Here is a 19,023-nt window from a genome sequence, read left to right as displayed (position 1 = left end):
TTTGTTAAAAAAAAAAAAAAAATCTTAAAAAAAAATCACTTATTCACTTTCCGTGATTTTGTCAAATTTTTCACAAAATAAATTAGAATCCAACCATTATGTTTCTTATAACGAGAAAAGGAAGGGGACCTTTAAACTTCGAACTTGGTGGATATATTACAAAGCTAGAAGCCACCTTTAAACCATTTAAATTAAATTTTACGTTTGTTACAATTAGATGTGAACAAAACTTTTACTCACATACGTTGGTTACGTCTACTATAAACACAAAAAAAAAGAGTGTTTTTTTTACTAGAACTGACAGCAAACGTTTTCTATAAATGCTTTGAAGCGATTGAATGTATCAGAGATTTGAATTTCACACGATAATATTTGTACAAAGTACAACATGTGATGTAACCATCTAATACCTGTCAGTTGTCACCATCAGAAAACACAACTTTAAGGGATTTGTACTGCCAAAGATATAATGCCAAAGATAAGTTTATGGCTCTAGTTGATAGCCAAAATTTGCAAGGTACAAGAACAAAACATCTTTTATTGGACGGCAAAAGGAAGATAATGTATACAAGATCGACAAAAAGATGTAAAACAGTAAATGTAAAGATAGATGAGGAAAAAATCACTTATCGATCCATAGAATGCATCGGAGAGATTTTCCTCTCTTTAATAAGTCGAAAGCCTTATTGATTTCTTGAAATTTCAGTTCGTGCGTGATAAAACTATCCAGATTGGGCTCCTACAATTTGTTAAAAAAAAAAAAAAAAAAAATTATCTCCTGAAAACATTATAAAGGTGGAAAAAAAATCAAAAACATAATAAAGGTGGACAAAAATGTAACCATATAACTTTATATATGAAATTATTACCTTTTTTAAGTAGTGATCCAAGAGAATAGGAATATCAAGTTTAGCTTTCAGACCACCAAACAAGCTTCCGCAAATACTTCTGCCACTAAGAAGATCAAAACTACCTAAACTAATTGGCGCTGCATGCTTCTCCATCCCCAACATTACCGTTTTTCCTGATCCCTGTTTTGTTTATATACAATTATTTGTTAACTGTGAAAATATTGTAAATTGTAAAAACCAATTTTGTTAAACCATTGATGATGTTGAACCGACGAAAATTTGGTATGATCTGGTTTAAGCTTACCGTGCGGGTGCTGATGAAAGCCTCGGTAAGTAAAGATGCTACGCCAACGCATTCGAAACTATAGTCAACTCCTCCGCCTGTCATTTCTTTAATCACCTTTTTTATAATTAACCAACAAAAAGATTAGTTCTGATTTTATTAATATGTGTGAATAAGTTAATTAATTACTCCGACGTTTATTAGATAGCATACCTCACTAATCTTCTTTTCTCCGACATATGACGAAATCCGTAAGACCAAATTTTTTACCTGCTCAATGTAAATAAATATAGGTTTTATATATGATGAATTAATTTACTCCCTTTGATAGAACCTACTGTCAAGTGATAATTTACATTAATCACAGTAACAATATGATTTATTTTTCAATAATTTGAAATAATAAATGACTAAACATAATAACAAATTAGGTACGTGAAATTTGAAAATATGTTTAGTGTGTATATTCTGTGGAAATGCTTTGCATATGCATGTTAACACATTGATGGTGAACCACTACGCATACCAACATTACTACCGTCGACAACACTACCATCATCGCCAATGCGGTCAGCAGCATAAGCCCATGAAAACAAAATTATATACTACTTGAAATATATATTTTATAGCTAAACACTTAACATTATCTTAAAGAAATTATCCAACAACCCTAGTTCTTTTCCAAATCAGAGTATCGCGGCGCCGCTATCTCCAATTTCCTCCGACGCCGGTGGGGCTCTTACTCACTGGCGTCGGGACACCACGACCTTAGATTCCGTCTATTTTTCCCTTTGTTTCTGTAGTTCTCCTTTTCAATTCTTTTTTCCCCTTTTGAATCTCCTTTTGCAATCTACTCAATCCCCTAATAATCACTCAGATCCAGGCAAAGGCTTGCACAACACCAACCTCAGAGGGCGGAGGAGACTGTTAAACTCTCCTTTCTGTAACCACGACTCAGCCTCACTGCTGGCGGTAACCAAGTTCCTTTATCCTCTTATTTCTAGATCCGGAATGACAATCACCTTTGTAGCACTATCTTTCCCAATGTCACATGAGCCTTGGCAGGCAAAGACGGAAACGACATATGGTGAGGAAATCTCCAGAGACATGATTTTTCTCCGATTCAGGACCACCGCCTTAATCACAAGTCAACCCATGAGTTTGGTAGATTTGTATCAGCTTTTACCGGAGACGAGGAAGCCTCCTTCACTCTCCTTGGTCAGTCGCTGTGAACATCATTGTATTCAATCATCCACAACATCTCTTTGGTGGATGAACTATGTCGACCTATCAGCCTTACATACGATCTTGCCCAACCTCCAAAAGCCCAGGTTCCCTCTGTCTAACCCCATGTTATACTTTCGACTGTCCCTAGTTTGCTTAGCTACTCTCGGTGTCCGAAGACTGCATCAGAGAACCATTTTAGCTAGGTTGTCTTGGTTGTACAAAGGTTATGTTGGAACCATGGTTATTGCTCTACTTGTGTTTTTATTGATTGGATCCCAGACTTACCAAGGTGTCCTTCAACCCGAGAAACCTTTCCCGTTCCTGAAACACAGGTCTATTTTTCTCTTGTCCGTGTTTTGCCAACTACAAAACCTGTGTGGAATTCTTGATCACCATTATCATGGCAGAAAGGATCCACCTGTTTTGTCTTGGCTTTCCACTTATCCTCTGCACCTGTTCTTAGCTTCTTCGGCGATTGTCTCTAAACCCAATACCCTGCAACCATCCTCTTGCTCGAAGCTCAGATCTATATATTACTCGTTAGTGTCTCACCTTTTACTAACCTTGTGTGGTATTCTTGATCACCATTTCCATAGCAGAGAGGGACCACCTGGTATGGTATGGCTTTGCACTTATTCTTGTCGAATCTTGATGCTAGCTGCAGTTCAAACCACCATCATCTTATCAATCATCACCCGGGCCCTTAGCCCCCGAATCATTGCCACTATTTCGACCCTGATATTGATCCTCACCCTGGTGAGTTCTTTGGCTCTGTTTCTCCTTCCAACGGCACAATGTCTTTTGACCGTGACCTACCTGTTATCTCTCGATCTCATCGATAATGTCCAATCTTGCATTTGTTTCATAGTTCTCATGGACCCTTGCATGATGTTCTATATTTCTTTAGTTATGTTTATGACTTTGGGGAAAGTCTATGCTTGTAATGTCTTAAACTTAGGGATAATTTATCCCTCTCCTTGTAATGCTCTATTTGATTGAATGAAATCATTTGTTTGTTCGAAAAAAAAAAAATACTACTTAAAATATATAACACAACTTTACCTAGCTCGAATTTATCAGGATTGGTATCAATTCCGATCATCTTCGCGGCCCTACGTAGTCTGGCTCCTTCTGCAACCTTGTACCAAATCATTTAAATTATTATTAACAACTAACTAATTACTAATATATAAATTTGATAAAACAAAATTATTGTTAAAAGTACTTTTGTTTCCTTTATACAAGAAAAAAGTAGTGTTATAGTTATAATTGAAGCGGACACATATAAAAAAAGGTAGTATTATATAATTGGAGAGGAATGATTGATTACTGCAAGTCCAACAGCACCAAGGCCAAACACTGCAACGGTGGAGCCTTCTTCCACATTAGCCACCTTCCAAGCTCCTCCAATTCCTACTCCACGTGACAATTGACATAACCATCAGCTCATGCATGTCAATTTCGTACTTTTTCCATAAATAACAATTCCAACCCTAATTTCTACTTCTTTTTATGTTTTCACCCCGGATATAACTAATTTATCTATACCAACCCTACGAGAAGAATAGATCCCTGTGGAGACACCACAGCTGAGCAAAGCCGCTTTGTCAACGGGGATTTCAGGAGATATTTTGACAAGATGTGCGATATCAACGACGGTGTATTCAGAAAAACTTTCAGACAAAGAAAAAATGGTGAATAACTTCTCCTGAAGAGCAGTGCCGGCTTAAATGGGGGACAACCGGTGCGACTACCCCGGGTCCACCAAATTAGGGGGCACAAAAAAAATTTCAGTTCTTTATATATGTATCAAGTTTTTTTTTTTAAGTATAAGCTGACGAAAAGAAAAACATGTTTGAGGGAATCCAAGTTTGATGAGTTAATGGGCCAAAATCAAAATTAAATTATTGGGCCAAATTGGTTTTGTTATTTATAGGATTGGTGGAAATAAGGAATCGGTGATCTTTGTCTTTTATGTTTACGTACGGAGCTTTTCATCTTCCCACCCCATTCACATGACCACAACACACAAGTCTCTTTTTTCCAACAAGCAATCTCCATAGCAGTGCCGTCATAAATGGGGGGACAACCGGTGCGACTACCCCGAGTCCACCAAATTAGAGGGCACAAAAAAAAATTCAGTTCTTTATATATGTATCAAGTTTTTTTTTTTAAGTATAAGCTAACGAAAAAAAAAACATGTTTGAGAGAATCCAAGTTTGATGAGTTAATGGGCCAAAATCAAAATTAAATTATTGGGCCAAATTGGTTTTGTTATTTATAGGATTTACGGGGATTGGTGGAAATAAGGAATCGGTGATCTTTGTCTTTTATGTTTACGTACGGAGCTTTTCATCTTCCCACCCCATTCACATGACCACAACACACAAGTCTCTTTTTTCCAACAAGCGATCTCCATAGCCGACTAGCCATTAAGCAGCAGACAACAAGTTTTTGAGTAATGTTCTATTTGATTCTTGTTCTGCTTTTTTCTAAACTAGTATTTTGTATTCTAATTTCTAAAATTGGAACTCGCTAATCACTAACAACTGTTTTTTTCAGGTTTATATTTGCTCATTTGTTCTTCTAGCATTCATATAATCAGATTCATTCCCCAATAGCCCAGCCCCAAAATCCAGGTGCTATTCTTCTTTTTTCTTTGCATCATGCCAGGACAGAAACCGGGATGTCAGCAAAGAAAAAAAAAAAAAACAAGATGAATTGTTTGTTCAATCACTAAGAGGCTCTTTAGATAAATTTGTGACAAGAGCAAGTGCTAATGAAAATTCAGAATCTGGTGGTGGTGGTATAAATAATCCCGATGACAGTAGTCACTTGAGTGAGCATGATAATGTGGTTAATGCATCTAATGTTGAAAGTTTAAATGTTTGTGAAAACCCAAATTTTCGTGTTGATATTTTTGATCCAAGGTATTGGGAAAACCTTGATAATAAAATGAGAGTGTGTTAGTTGAAAAATGACCTCAAAGAGAATTGAATCTTGTGTTTCCTTTAGATGCAAACAAGAGGCGTTTCTCATATAATTATTATTCTAGGAAGCTGCGTAATGGGGAAACTAGTGACAGAAATTGGTTGGTTTACTCCAAACATGTGAACAAGGTTTATTGCTTTTGTTGCAAATTGTTTAAATCTAGAAATTGTTCAAATATGCTTGCTTTAGCTAATGATGGTTATAATGACTGGAAGCATCTTAGTGAGAGACTTAAAAATCATGAGAAAAGTGTATAGCATATGAATAACATGAAAACTTGGAAAGAGCTGAAAGTTAGATTTGAGAAGAATCTCACAATTGATAAACCACTACAGAAAGAAATTGCTAAAGAGAAAGAACGTTGGAGGTTTGTCTTAGCTAGAATAATTGCTGTTGTAAAATTTCTTGCTAAAAGAAATCTAGCTTTTCGTGGAAAAAATGAAAAACTTTACCAAGATAACAATGGTAATTTCTTAGGTGCTATTGAAATGATTGCAGAATTTGATTTGATAATACAAGATCATATTAGACGCATTCATAGTCATGAAATTCATTGTCATTATCTTGGTCTTAATATTCAAAATGAGTTTATCTCTCTTTTGGCTCATAATGTTCAGCTTTCCATCGTTAAAACCATTAAAGAGTCTAGGTACTTTTCTGTCATTCTTGATTGCACATCGGATGTGAGCCATCAAGAGCAAATGACTTTGATAATTCGATGTGTGAAAATATCAAACAGAAAAGCAAGTGTAGAAGAGTACTTCTTAGAGTTTCTAAAGGTGGATGACACCATTGGTTTAGGTCTCTTTGATAAGTTACTAGATGCTTTAAAGTCTCGTACTCTTGATTTTGAGAATATTAGAGGTCAAGGTTATGATAATGGTTCTAACATGAAAGGAAAACATCAAGGTGTTCAAAAGCGATTACTTGATGCAAATCCAAAAGCTTTGTATATGTCGTGTGCTTGTCATAGTCTGAATCTTGTGGTTAGTGATATGGCTCATTCATGTGTAAAAGCTATTTCTTTCTTTGGAATTGTGCAACGCATATATGCATTATTTTCTAGTTCTTCTAAGAGATGGAAAATTTTGCTTGATCATGTTCCTTGCTTTACTGTAAAATCTTTGTGTAACACACGTTGGGAGAGTCGAATTAAAAGTGTCAAAGCTATTAGGTTCAAAGCTCCACAAGTAAGATCAGCTTTATTGGAATTATATGAGTCTTGTGATGATGCTATGACAAAGAGTGATGCTGAAAGTTTGATCATGGCATTTGATAATTTTGAATTTATCCTTGGCATTGTTATTTGGTATGATATTTTGTTTGCCATTAACTCAGTGAGTAAGAATTTACAGTCTAAATCATTTTGCATTGATAATGCTTTAAAACAATTGCAAGGTGTGTGTTTGTTTTTTGAGAAGTATAGACATGAAGGGTTTAGTTCTAGTTTGAGTATAGCTCAAACTATTGCTCGTGATATGGATGTAGATCCTATATTTCCACAGAAGCGTCGTGTTTTCAGAAAAAAACAGTTTGATGAAATTGGTTTGGATGAGGAAATACAATCTAGTGAAGATGCATTTAGAGTCAATTACTTTTTGGTTGTGGTGGACATGGCAATCACTTCGGTGAAGACCATATTTGATCAAATGAAAACTTTTGAAAGTGTTTTTGGTTTCTTATTTGATTCGAAAAAGTTAAAGACATTACATGATAGTGATTTACAAGAGCATTGCTGTAACTTATGCAAAACTTTTTCTCATGGTAACTCGTCGGATGTTGATTCAGATGATCTTTTTTTAGAAATGAGAGTGCTTCAAACGACTTTACCTGATGTGTCAATGGAACCTACTGAAGTTCTTGAGTTTGTTGAAGATATTGGTTGTTATCCAAATGTTTCAATTGCATATAGAATCATGTTAACTATACCGGTGACAGTCGCTTCAGCGGAGAGAAGCTTTTCAAAACTAAAATTATTGAAAAATTATCTAAGATCTTCAATGTCTCAAGAAAGGTTGAATGGTTTAGCTATCTTGTGCATCGAAAAGAACATATTGGAGAGCATTGATACTGAAACTATTATTCATGATTTTGCATCGACTAAAACTCGTAAAAATAGGATTTTGTGATCCTTTATATCTTTCAAGAATGAGTATTGGCTTCTGTTTTTTTTTCAAGTGCGAAAGGATGTGAAAGTTTATATATATGGAGATGGAAAGGATAAAACAAGCTTACAAGGCCAGCTAGAAGCAGAGAAGAGCACAAAGTTACAAGAAAAGCAAGGAAAGGAGAGCACACTGGAAATTTATCTTTTTTGTGTGACTGTTTATTTACATCTGTTGGAGGAAAAATTGCAAAATGACATTGTTGTTGCTTTCTTTTTGTAAACGTTCTTTTATTTTTTGCTATCCTTTTGTGAACAACTTTTTTTTATGTGTAATAGATGTTCTGTTCTGTTTTTTGCCCCGGGGTCTCTATAATGCTCAAGCCGGCACTGCTGAAGAGTCTTTGAATCTAGAACTCATTCCATATCTTCTTGTGTTTGATACGAAATCGTCGGCATATCTCTCACACCAGTTTGTTTTTGAAGACTTGCAGTCTCTGCAATCTTCACAGAAAGGTAGAAACACTGGCAAAACGACGTCGCCTTGTTTAAATCCATCCACGTTTTCGCCAATGCTCTCGACCACACTGAAGTAACAAGTAATTAGGTAGATTCTTGAAGATCAAGAGTGTAAAATTGAAATTAAAGAAGTTTATATAAAGATTCACCCGACTGCTTCGTGGCCTAGAATCCTAGGAAATCTTGAAAGCGGTCCCTTGGAAAAGTTACAAAAAAAAAAAAAAGATAGTGAAATCAAGATTTGAATAATAGATTCTATGTTGACTTTGTGTTATATATAGTGTAAACTTACAAAGTCCAGTTTCCAGAAACTAAGATCAGTGTGACACAGAGACGTGCATAGAATCTTAATCCTAACTTCGTAAGCTTGAGGTGGATCCACGTAGATGTCTTCTATCACTAGAGCTTCTCCTGCGTTTCTACATATTTCTGCTTTGCATCTAATTGGTTTTGCTTCGTTGCTAGAGGAAAATGTGTTGGTCATGGTTATGATGAGATCGATACATGCACAATAGGTGAGTGGACGAGAGAGAGGAAGAGAATTCGAGTCTCTTGTTCGTATCTTATCCTATATTAAGTATTTAATTCAACGACACATATACTATATAGAGTGACACGGACACATAGAGTTGGACGTGTGGTCACTCTATAATGTGCAAGCGATACGATTCGTTCATTTATAAGATCTGAAGGTTTTCCCCAAAAGAAAATAATATATATATATAAGATTTGGAGGTATGATCATATGCATCTAGTGATCTAGACCCACAACATGTGTACCATCGGATTTGGAAATTTGATATTATCATATAAGCATGAACAGTCGATATTAATACCCAAAAAAAAAAATGCAGAAAATACATTGTTGTAAATGTACTCAAAACTATATATACGTACTGTCTAGTTATCATCACTGTTACAAACTGGTTAAAAGTCTAGTTGGTTTTAAGTTCTAATCTAATTAGAACTCATTTCACATAGGAATGCCGAGTGGCAGAAATTAATAAACAACAATTCAAAAAGTATGAGCAAATTTGTGACTAAAATTTTGGGGTTAAAGGGTAATCTTTTTGGGCATCAATGAAACAGGGCAAAAATGAGATTTTTAAAACAAGCAAGAGAGATACAAGAAATAAGGGGCTCATATTTTGTTGCAAAAAAGGAATCTGTATGTATTGTAATAGTGATGAACCATATACATCTCGTATGATAGGTATGGGTGAGAGGTACCGTGTGATGGGTAAATCTTTGTATGCGAACATTGTTCAAGTGCGTGTGAACTGTGTGGTGGTACATGCATGTCAATTTGTCAACAGTGATATTCGTCTTTCGGATCCTAAAACTTCATTCTGAATAAAAAACAATAACAAACGTTGACCGAATTCCAATTGTAGGCATTATATTATGGGTTATTTTTTATGCTAGGAAAATATTTATCTACAAGGTGTCTTCCATGAAAATAAAATTTTGATTTATAAAATTCCCATAAAATATTTTCCTTTTTTTTCCTTTTCCATAGACGTCAAAATTTTTACACTCTGTCAGCGACCACTACAGTCAAATAACGTTGGCCATACAGTGAGTGCGCGTATATAAATTTGCATACATTTTGGAATTATTTTGTTTGATATCCTTGGACAAATAAGAACCGATATATACTTCAATTTTTATTATGCGAAACAACGTGACATGCTGAAATCGAATTCTGTTGAGAACAATTACAGAAATAAACCGTTAATCGTTTCACTACTGACATTTTCTTACATTTTGGAGAATATTTTAATAGTTACTCGTTTACAGAAATCTCATAATACCTTGTTTATATGTACTGTTTGTAAACGTTTGATTACTTTTTTTGTATCTTGTTATATGTATATACATATTAACTCATTTCCAAAAAAATCTATTCAACATTGTAGTTTATGGTAAACAAGTAACTTTAATTTTTTTCTTTAATGGTATGCCAAACAATGAAAATTTAAAAGCTCATTTAATAATTGAAAATTTTAACTTTATGTGAAATAAATAAACATTGTAATTTATGAATATACAATTTATATTTATTAAAAATAATGCAATTATATACAAATAATTCAAGTCTTCGCGCTTAATTTTGCGGGGATCCGACTCTTAATTCAAATTTAAAAGATTACCTAAAATATATAAAATAAAAATTATCAAATTTAAAAGATTACCTAAAATATATGAAATAAAAATGATCAAATTTAAAAGATTACCTAAAATATATAAAGTACAAATGATCATTGACTAGCTATCTAGACCACTTATTACATTTTTACAAACCATATTTTTTTTATGGAAATCTAATTAATGAATACCTAGATATTTATGAAGAACATATATTATATATACCTAGTAAATTTGTGAGTGGAGACACAAGCAAATTACGAAAAATAAGAGAAAGTCAAAAAAGAAGCCATAATTACCAATTTACTTCCAAGTTTTCCAATGGATCTTGACCAGAACCAAGCTAACATTGTTTCCCCTGAGCGTTCAAAACGGAAACCTACCCGTGAACGTTCAAAACGGAAACTTACCCCTGAACCTTCAAATCCAAAACCTACCTGTGAACGTTCAAAACGGAAACCTATCCCTGAGAGTTCAAATCAGAGACGTATCCGTCGCCGTGAGTTTTATAATTTTACAAGACGGGTACCTCAGAATGTTGGGGCGCAGATCATGAATATCGATAAAAGCTATTTTATGCAGACGGTTCTTCGCCTCACCGGCTGTCCTCCGAGACGTTATCTCGATATGTTCCGTCCTCGACCACTTTCTGTTGACAATCGCCGCCCAAGTGTCATTCATACGACTACTATACATAATCCATTCCTTGCGGGTCCGACTAGGACCACTGACGTGATCACCTCAACTGTTGCATCACGTAACGCTCCACCCTGGTCTCGAACGTCTCGCCCGTCTCTACTGTCCCAATCATTGTTTCAGCCACCGCTTCCTCGAGAGAAAGAACCGAGGGAAGCTACGATGGCTGCTACCTTGAAGCACTTTGAGAATAATCTGATGGAAGACGATACGAACCAGGAACAGTTCTCTGGATTGTGGTCTCCGTTGGCTTCTTTGGTCGCAAATGGTGATGTGTACCAACAACGTGAGAGCATTCCACCACCACCACCAGTTCCTGTCTCGCCAGATTCTCGGAACGATCAAGGATCAGAGAACATTCCACCACCACCAATTCCGACGAGTGCAACGGTCGGATCTTTAGAATGGTATAGGTCTTTAAAATGGTATAGGTCTTCTATCAATCAATGCGAGAACAATCCATTACCACCGGTTCCGACGAGTGCACCGTCCGGATCATTAAACGTGCCAAGTGCTCCGAACGGTACTCTACTCTCTTCGGCCTTGTCGCCTCCAATTCAACCAGTTTCAGAGACTTTACCGTCGCGGAGTGTAGACCTTCCCAATCCTCTCAGTGATATACGAGAGGAGAACGTTCCACAACCAGCTCCGGTGACTTCCCCGTTATGGAGTCAAGAGTGGCCCAATTTTTCCAATGATCTACAGCTTGAGAACGTTCCACAACCAGCTCCGGTGACTTCCCCGTTATGGAGTCAAGAGTGGCCCAATTTTTCCAATGATCTACAGCTTCAGAACGTTCCACAACCAGCTCCGGTGACTTCCCCGTTATGGAGTCAAGAGTGGCCCAATTTTTCCAATGATCTACAGCTTCAGAACGTTCCACAACCAGTTCCGGTGACTTCCCCGTTATGGAGTCAAGAGTGGCCCAATTTTTCCAATGATCTACAGCTTCAGAACGTTCCACCACCAGTTTCGGCAACTTCATTGTTCGGGAGTCTAGACTTGCCCAATTCTACGAACGATCAACAACTGGAGAACGTTCAACCATTGGTTCCAGCGACTTCACCGTTAATAAATCTAGACTGGCTCAACGATCCTTTGAACGATCTTCCAACGGAGAGCATTCCCCTGGATTGGCCCTATTCACCGACCAATATAACTTTCTCGACCTTCATGTCGTCTCCAACCTTTCTGCCTTCGCCCACGACTGGGCTGCTCCCAAACATTAACTAGTGTTTCTTTTTCCTTTCATCGTTGGTGTTTTTCGTTTTTATTAACTTCTGCTGCTTTTGTGTCTGGTGGTTTCTCTTGTGATATTTGTTGTTTCTATGTGACAACTTCTTTGTAATCTTTGCTTCTTAATTCTTATATAGTATGTCGTGCTTTGAATATTCTTGCAAGCTACCATATTCTAGGCCCCAGCAGATCTCTTATCACAAGCATTCGGGAGGGTTCCAAATAAAATAATTTTCTATGGTTGGACTTTAAGAGACTTGGCCTCCACTTTGTCTCCAAATGAATCCCTGATTGTTCCAGAATCCAGATCATATCTTGACTTTTGACGTGCATCTCTCTACTTGGTAAATTGCAAACACACAACTTGTTTCAGTTTTGTTTTATGTGGTTTAAAGTGGTTAGGATTAAAACCCAAACATTTAGATACACAAAACTGTTTACAACATTAGTAAAAATCCAACTGTCCATGATTTTATTAAATCCAAAATGGAAGTAGTACTCACTAACAACATTAAAAACAAAACCTTAAGCGTTCTATTGACCCAAGATTTGAATCAAAAGATAAAATGAGATCGTATTGAGTTCTCACACACACACATTTATATGTAGATAGATAGATATTATTTATAACCACATGTTTATTTGATTAGACGGAAAAGGCCTGTTGAGACTTGATGCGTCTCTTTCTAAGACGTTCGGCGATGATGAAGGAGAGCTCGAGAGACTGTGAAGCATTAAGACGGGGGTCACAGTGAGTGTGGTAACGTGAGCCCAAGTCGTCGAAGGTGACTGTGCGTGAACCACCGATGCACTCGGTCACGTTCTGACCAGTCATCTCTAAGTGAACTCCTCCCGGGTGGCTCCCTTCTTGCTCGTGCACGTCGAAGAACGCCCTCACTTCAGCCTATATATTATCAAATGTACAAGAATAACTCATTTGCTTTGGTAGTATTCTACTAATTAGAGAAACAAATTATCGAAATCAAACAATTATGAGCTATATTTTAGTAGTTTCATTTTTTTAAACTTCTTAGGACCACCACCTAACTTTAAAAAAGCAGTTGTGTCAACATTGGCCCAACCAAAGTCTGATTTTTTGTCACCTTTCGCTATCTCACCTACTACCATAATCATCATATACTAAAATACTTTGGAAAAAAAAACAAAATTATTTCTATTTCTACCACTTGCAATGATGAAAAGAACCTAAACAGTATAACAAGTTGTAACCAATAGGGAGTGTTTTATAAAACGTACCAAGATGGCGTCAAAAGGACGAGTCTTGAGCCCACACGGAGCCTTAATGGTGTTTCCGTGCATTGGATCACTGACCCAAGTCACAATCTGTCCAGCGCGTCGCACAGCTCTGATTAAATGAGGAAGCTTCACTCTCATATTCTCTGCTCCCATTCTTGTGATTATAGTAATCCTTCCAGGCTTATTGTCAGCATTCAAGATCTCAATAAGCTTCACTAGCTCCTTTGGATCCATCTTATCACTCACCTACACACCATCACAAAGATCTCAATCAGTCTCACTAGGGTAAAACTAAAACCTGATGAGAGGAGAAGAGTTTAAAAAACAAACCTTGATTCCAAGAGGATTAGCAACACCTCTTAAGAACTCGACATGGGCACCATCGAGCTGTCTGGTTCGTTCACCAACCCAAATCATATGAGCAGAACAATCATAGTAGAGACCAGAGGTGGAGTCAAGCCTTGTTAGTGATTGTTCATAAGGCAAGAGCAAACACTCATGGGAAGTCCAGAAGTCAGTTGTTTGCATAATGGGATGATCGAGCGTTAGTCCAGCAGCGTGCATGAAACCGAGCGCTTCATCAACACGGTTAGCTAGTTCACGGTACCTGCCAACCCAAAAATAACAGATATCATCAACAAACATGCCCAAAATGTAGACACAAAAATAGCGAAATATCCCTACATTTACTCAATAAGGCTGAAACAATGATTAGGCTTCTCAGCTACTTAAAAGGGAAAAACTTCTTGAAACTTTTTTTTTGCATCCAACTCCATAAAGTAGACCTAACTAGTTGCATACCAAATAGCTAAATAAAGTTAGGTATTCAAAAAGGGAGCTTTGAATCAGATATAAACCAACAGAAGCAATAATAAGGATGTAGTCAGTACTATGTATATATCCTAATCTAGGCCTGACTGATTCTTACTCACAACAACCAAACAATCGTATCCACTAGACAAATACTATCTCAAGCATCTAACTTTATGGCAGAGTTAAGAGATCCATAAAAAAACAAAAGCTTTATTGTTTTTTGTTACCTGTCTCCTTGCTCACTACGTTCAGTGAAATCAAGATTCCATTGAGTAACTCTCTGCATAGCAGCGTAACCACCAGTAGCAAAAGCTCTCAAAAGATTCAAAGTAGCAGCAGATTGACAATAAGCTCTAATCATCCTCTGTGGATCAGGGATCCTCGATTTCGAATCAAACGCATCTCCATTGATGTTATCTCCTCTGTAACTCGGCAACTTCACTCCATCTTTCACCTCAAACGAATCCGATCTCGGCTTCGCAAATTGACCCGCCATTCTCCCAACCTAACAAAATTACTCAAATCTCAATAAAAAGATCCAAACTTTATCTTAATCAAATCATAAAGTTTCAATCTTTATATATATAAACCTTAACAACAGGGACTTGGCCTCCAAACATCAAGACAGCACCCATCTGAAGAAGGATCCTGAAAGTGTCACGAATGTTATTGGCATTGAACTCTTTGAAACTCTCAGCACAATCTCCTCCTTGTAACAGAAACGCTTCACCCATGGCAGCTTGTCCTAAACGCTCCTCAAGCAATCTAGCTTCTCCGGCGAAGACGATCGGAGGAAAAGCTTCGATCGTCTGAAGCACGGCTTCGAGCTCAGCCAAATCTGGATACTCCGGTTGTTGTAAAGCCGTCTTCGTCCTCCAGCTCTCTGGTGCCCATTTCCCTTTACCCACATTAACACCAACGGTCTTCGTCAACGCTGCCGGAGTCGGAGTAGCCGCCGATGACGTTTTTGGGTCGGTTTGTACGGCGGAGATCCGGAAGGATGTGGGTCTTGGGACGACGGAGGAATGGTGGTTGATCATCGATGGTTTGACCGATGTTAGATTCATGCTTCCGTTCATAAGCGCCATTTTCGTATACTTTGATTAAAAAAATGTTTTTTATTTTATTTTTTATAATTGGGTTTGGTGTTGAGATTTCGACAAATGTGGTGTGTGTGAGAGATGTTACACGAAACCTGAGAAGAGTTAAGATGAGAATTTAAGGGTTTTATAGACCAAGGAAGCTTGGAGATGGTCTTTTTGGTGGTGGTGGTGTTTGGTGAATGAGAGAAGAAGCCTAATGTGTAGTTGTGGTAGGTATGTTACTTGTGAGGATAGTTTTGGTAATTCGTATTTTTTGGGATTGTTAGAAGGGTAAATAGGTCAATTTCGCGTGGCCAATAACCCGCTAACGTCTCCGTAACCGGAAACGTATTTGGTTTAGCTTTCCTTTTGAATTGGCATGTGTTTGCCGCTAATGTTCGGTGAGAAATTTTTAATCATTTTTTTTAATCAAAAATCCGTCGTAGGTTTACTTACATATGCATATTTTTTAAAGCTTGTTAAACTCATTTTTATTATAAAATCTTTAAACGAATTATTTATTAGTTCCACAAAAATGTTACTTATTAATTTTTTTTAGAAGATGACTGAAAAATTGGAAATTACGGTTAGGTAATTTAAACGACTCTATTAAACACTGGATACAAAAAAGAAGTAAAAAAAAAAAAGACTTTTCTTTGTTGAAAAGCAATTATACTAAACTTGAAATTTCCAAATATAATTGTTGATCAAATCATGAAAGCGGATTAAATACATTAAAAAAAAAAATTTGAAAACAAACAATTGTTTCGATCGTTTCGTAAAATTAAATCGAATATCTTTGTTATATTGATCTAATAAATTTCAAACATATTTTCTTTAACCGATCGAGTAGAGTTTTTATGAATATAAACAAGGTGTTGGTCGTCGTCTTGTACTTATTAGTATGATGGTCATGGTCAAGATTGAGTTTTGTTATAAAAGTTGGTCGAATGTTTTGTTATATTTAAAAAAAAACATGTGTGTTTGTACATATTTGAAGCAGTAAAAAAATAATATGGGGGATATACTGAAGGAAGAGACGTTAAAAATAGAGATGCAATGAGGGCTGAGTGAAGCTCATCTCACCTAACACCCGTCGTAAATGGCGGAAGCCCACCATTCTATTTCGCCAACTCCCACTTTTGACATAATCTTATTTAATGTTATTTGTATTTGTTTATCGTTTCAAGTTTTCTTGATTAGGACATATATATTATGTTTTACCAAACTTTTTTTGGTTAGTTTTATTAGTAGTATTGATTTTATAAGTTGTTTCAGTAGCACCCAAATCGTGTTCTAATGCATTCATATGTTTTACTAATGATTAGCTTCATATTTGTAAAATAAAACTGAAAATTTTCTGTATAAAAACATATGTTCATGATATTTGTTATAAGGTATCGAATTAGGACGTGTTTGTTGGGGTTTTGGGGTGAGAACAGAATCATGTGTTTACGCAGACTAAACAATGGAATGAAATGAAGAGCATATTCTTTTGTATTCCAGTATAGATCGCAAGGTGGAGCCTAGAGGTGATGATGGTCAGGTAATGTCGACCCCACGGACACGGAGTCTTGTTCTTCGATATGTTCGTGGAAAGGGCGGAGAGAGAGAGAGAGAGAGAGAGAGAGAGAGAGAGAGAAATTGTTAGGTGTGTTGACTTTGGTGGTCATGTGCTTATGACAAATATATACGAGTCGTTATTCGTTTTTTAGTCATTTTTTTTTCTTTCTATCCTTTCGACCTTTATAAAAGTGATCATACATTTTATAAATTGTACTTCACTATAAAATTGTCAAATGTACAATTTAGTATATATACCTGTAGGACCAAACATTCACGAAAGCTTGTTTGTTTCTACTCTTATTATAACCCTCCTTTTGAATTTCAAATATGTTAGTCAGATTGATTTCTTCTTGTTTTTATGCATGCATTGTCGTTCACGTACTGATTTTCTTGCGTTGTTTATTTAGTATGGAAAAAATCAGAGACAAACAATCTAGAAATATGTTAAAGAGCACCTATCCAAAGACATAATCTCCCACTAATAACCAACTTTTGTCACAAGTACCTTTTTCTAAGAGATAAAAACACACACTTAATTTCGCTCGCAGAATAACTCCACGCGAGACATGAAAACTCATTTTCAGCGTTTAAAACTTTAAGGAATATTGAAATGGGCTAAGAAACTCCGTTGGGCCTAGTAGTCATTCTTCCTAGTTCAGATGACAACCCTTCTGACGCTTCCTCTTATGATTGCGTGCGGCACATTCAAAAAACACCCACGATGCAGCGCAGTTGAACCGTCTACTTTCGTACTTTGTTATAAAATCACAAAACTATATATGTGTCTACTCTGCAGTGAAGTGGTAGAGCGGTTTAATTGTAATGGTGTTTTTAAAATCGTACTAACCGCAAACCAACGATCTAAAAATAGGCCGGTTTAAAAGCAGTTCCGCATTAAATTCTTTGATATTTATATTTTTCATTAAACACTATATGGGTTATTTTATCGAAAAAACGTTAGTCCAAAACATAAAGTATTAAAAAAAAAGTCAAACTTTGAAAATCGTTACATCTGCAAATATTAATTTAAGTTTTGTTTTGATTGTTCCCTTTGAGTCTAAAAGGGTATGGATGGAGGAATCGATATGACTCGATCCACAAATGTAAAGCAAATTTGGGGCCAAAGCTTTTGTGGACAAACACCAAACCGTAGTATTGGACAAAAAAAATGGGACAAAAAGGACTAAGATTTTTTTTTTTAATTTTTTTTTTGTCAACTAAGTAAAAGATCAGCTCCAAGAATAAAGATGTAAATTTAATTTTTACCAAAAAAAGAAGAAGAAGTAAACGTAAATTGGATGTAATACAAGTGGCATTGTGCAAGTTGAGTAAGGTGGATAAGGTTGGTGGTGATGGATATGTTCGGGTATCCTTAGAAGTACTGTACATGGTGATTGGTGCTGTAAGACAAGGTGCAGAAACTGTTCGGCACACACCATTGCCAACACATCTTCTATCTGATCTTTACTGCCCAATCATGGATGAAGCTCCAAGAGGAGACCCTAAGCGGAAACGGGAACAACTCCATGAACCAAAAGGAGGGAAAAGAACCGTTGTCACAAGTAATTGATCAGAACATTGGAACAGCTATAAGTCTTTCCGAACCTTCGATTATGCTGCCTGTGTTTTGGTTGCAGAGAGACGCTCAACAGTTCTACATTGCACTCTTACCTGTATGATGATGAGACCGCAAGTCTTCATGGCCAAGTTAGGGAGTTGACAAATGTAATATGACAGAATAACAATGTTGTTTTTTGGAATTTGTAGTGGAAATCTAGAAGCCCTCCTTTGTATGAGTGCATCCTCTTCTTCTTTGTGTCGACTCATTTAGACATTAATGTATTTGCACCCAAACAAAAGGCCATTTATATTAGCTATTAATTTTAATATTTGATTCTGAATATTTTTATGAAATTAATCAATTAATGCTAAGACTTTACCATTTGATTCTTTTTATCATCGATTTTTAACCATTTAACCTATTGATAAGCCAAATATTTATATCTCCTTAGAATCATTAAAATGGTGCACCTCTCGTAGAATTTATGTTGTGTGAGATCTGATACCAACCAAGAGCTATTCCAACTTGGTTAGAAATTGTATCCAAATGTTGAAGTCAACCAAGAGCTATTCCAACTTGGTTAGAAATTGTATCCAATTGTAACCATCAACTTGGCTACAATTTGTATCCAAATTGAGTTTGTCAAGAAACTTACATCTCTATTTACTTATTTGTCACACAACGTATTT

General features: G+C 36.3%; 4 protein-coding genes and 1 long non-coding RNA gene across 5 annotated transcripts; 2 read left to right on the top strand and 3 right to left on the bottom strand.

Annotated features, from left to right (window-relative positions):
• Positions 1-1,374: 1,374 nt before the first annotated feature.
• LOC104776364 (uncharacterized) lies at positions 1,375-3,776 on the bottom strand. Its single transcript, XR_015590897.1, has 3 exons — positions 3,692-3,776; positions 3,424-3,499; positions 1,375-1,404 (listed from the first exon to the last, which is right to left on the bottom strand). It is a non-coding gene; the product is annotated as an uncharacterized LOC104776364 (long non-coding RNA).
• A 1,845-nt stretch (positions 3,777-5,621) lies between these two features.
• LOC104778824 (uncharacterized) lies at positions 5,622-7,481 on the top strand. The gene has a single exon (XM_010503252.2). The coding sequence runs from the start codon at positions 5,622-5,624 to the stop codon at positions 7,479-7,481; it is 1,860 nt and encodes a 619-aa protein (XP_010501554.2).
• Positions 7,482-7,570: 89 nt separating this feature from the next.
• On the bottom strand, positions 7,571-8,663 carry LOC104776362 (alcohol dehydrogenase-like 1). The gene is made up of 3 exons (XM_010500409.3): positions 8,268-8,663; positions 8,125-8,171; positions 7,571-8,043 (listed from the first exon to the last, which is right to left on the bottom strand). Exons 1-3 carry the CDS (start codon positions 8,457-8,459, stop codon positions 7,836-7,838), a joined length of 447 nt encoding a protein of 148 aa, XP_010498711.1. The 5' UTR covers positions 8,460-8,663; the 3' UTR covers positions 7,571-7,835.
• A 1,261-nt stretch (positions 8,664-9,924) lies between these two features.
• Positions 9,925-12,210, top strand: LOC109130416 (uncharacterized). The gene has a single exon (XM_019239892.2). It carries the CDS (start codon positions 10,445-10,447, stop codon positions 12,050-12,052), a length of 1,608 nt encoding a protein of 535 aa, XP_019095437.2. The 5' UTR covers positions 9,925-10,444; the 3' UTR covers positions 12,053-12,210.
• A 294-nt stretch (positions 12,211-12,504) lies between these two features.
• Positions 12,505-15,637, bottom strand: LOC104776361 (phospho-2-dehydro-3-deoxyheptonate aldolase 1, chloroplastic). Its single transcript, XM_010500407.2, has 5 exons — positions 14,716-15,637; positions 14,353-14,630; positions 13,643-13,919; positions 13,313-13,558; positions 12,505-12,959 (listed from the first exon to the last, which is right to left on the bottom strand). Exons 1-5 carry the CDS (start codon positions 15,211-15,213, stop codon positions 12,702-12,704), a joined length of 1,557 nt encoding a protein of 518 aa, XP_010498709.1. The 5' UTR covers positions 15,214-15,637; the 3' UTR covers positions 12,505-12,701.
• Between the last annotated feature and the right edge of the window lie 3,386 nt (positions 15,638-19,023).

This window comes from Camelina sativa, chromosome 3 (genome assembly GCF_030686135.1).
Source record: "Camelina sativa cultivar CO46 ecotype springtype chromosome 3, ASM3068613v1".
In the NCBI taxonomy this organism is placed as follows: domain Eukaryota; kingdom Viridiplantae; phylum Streptophyta; class Magnoliopsida; order Brassicales; family Brassicaceae; genus Camelina; species Camelina sativa.
Note: the sequence above shows the minus strand (reverse complement) of the source record. Positions and strands in the feature narration are given on the sequence as shown.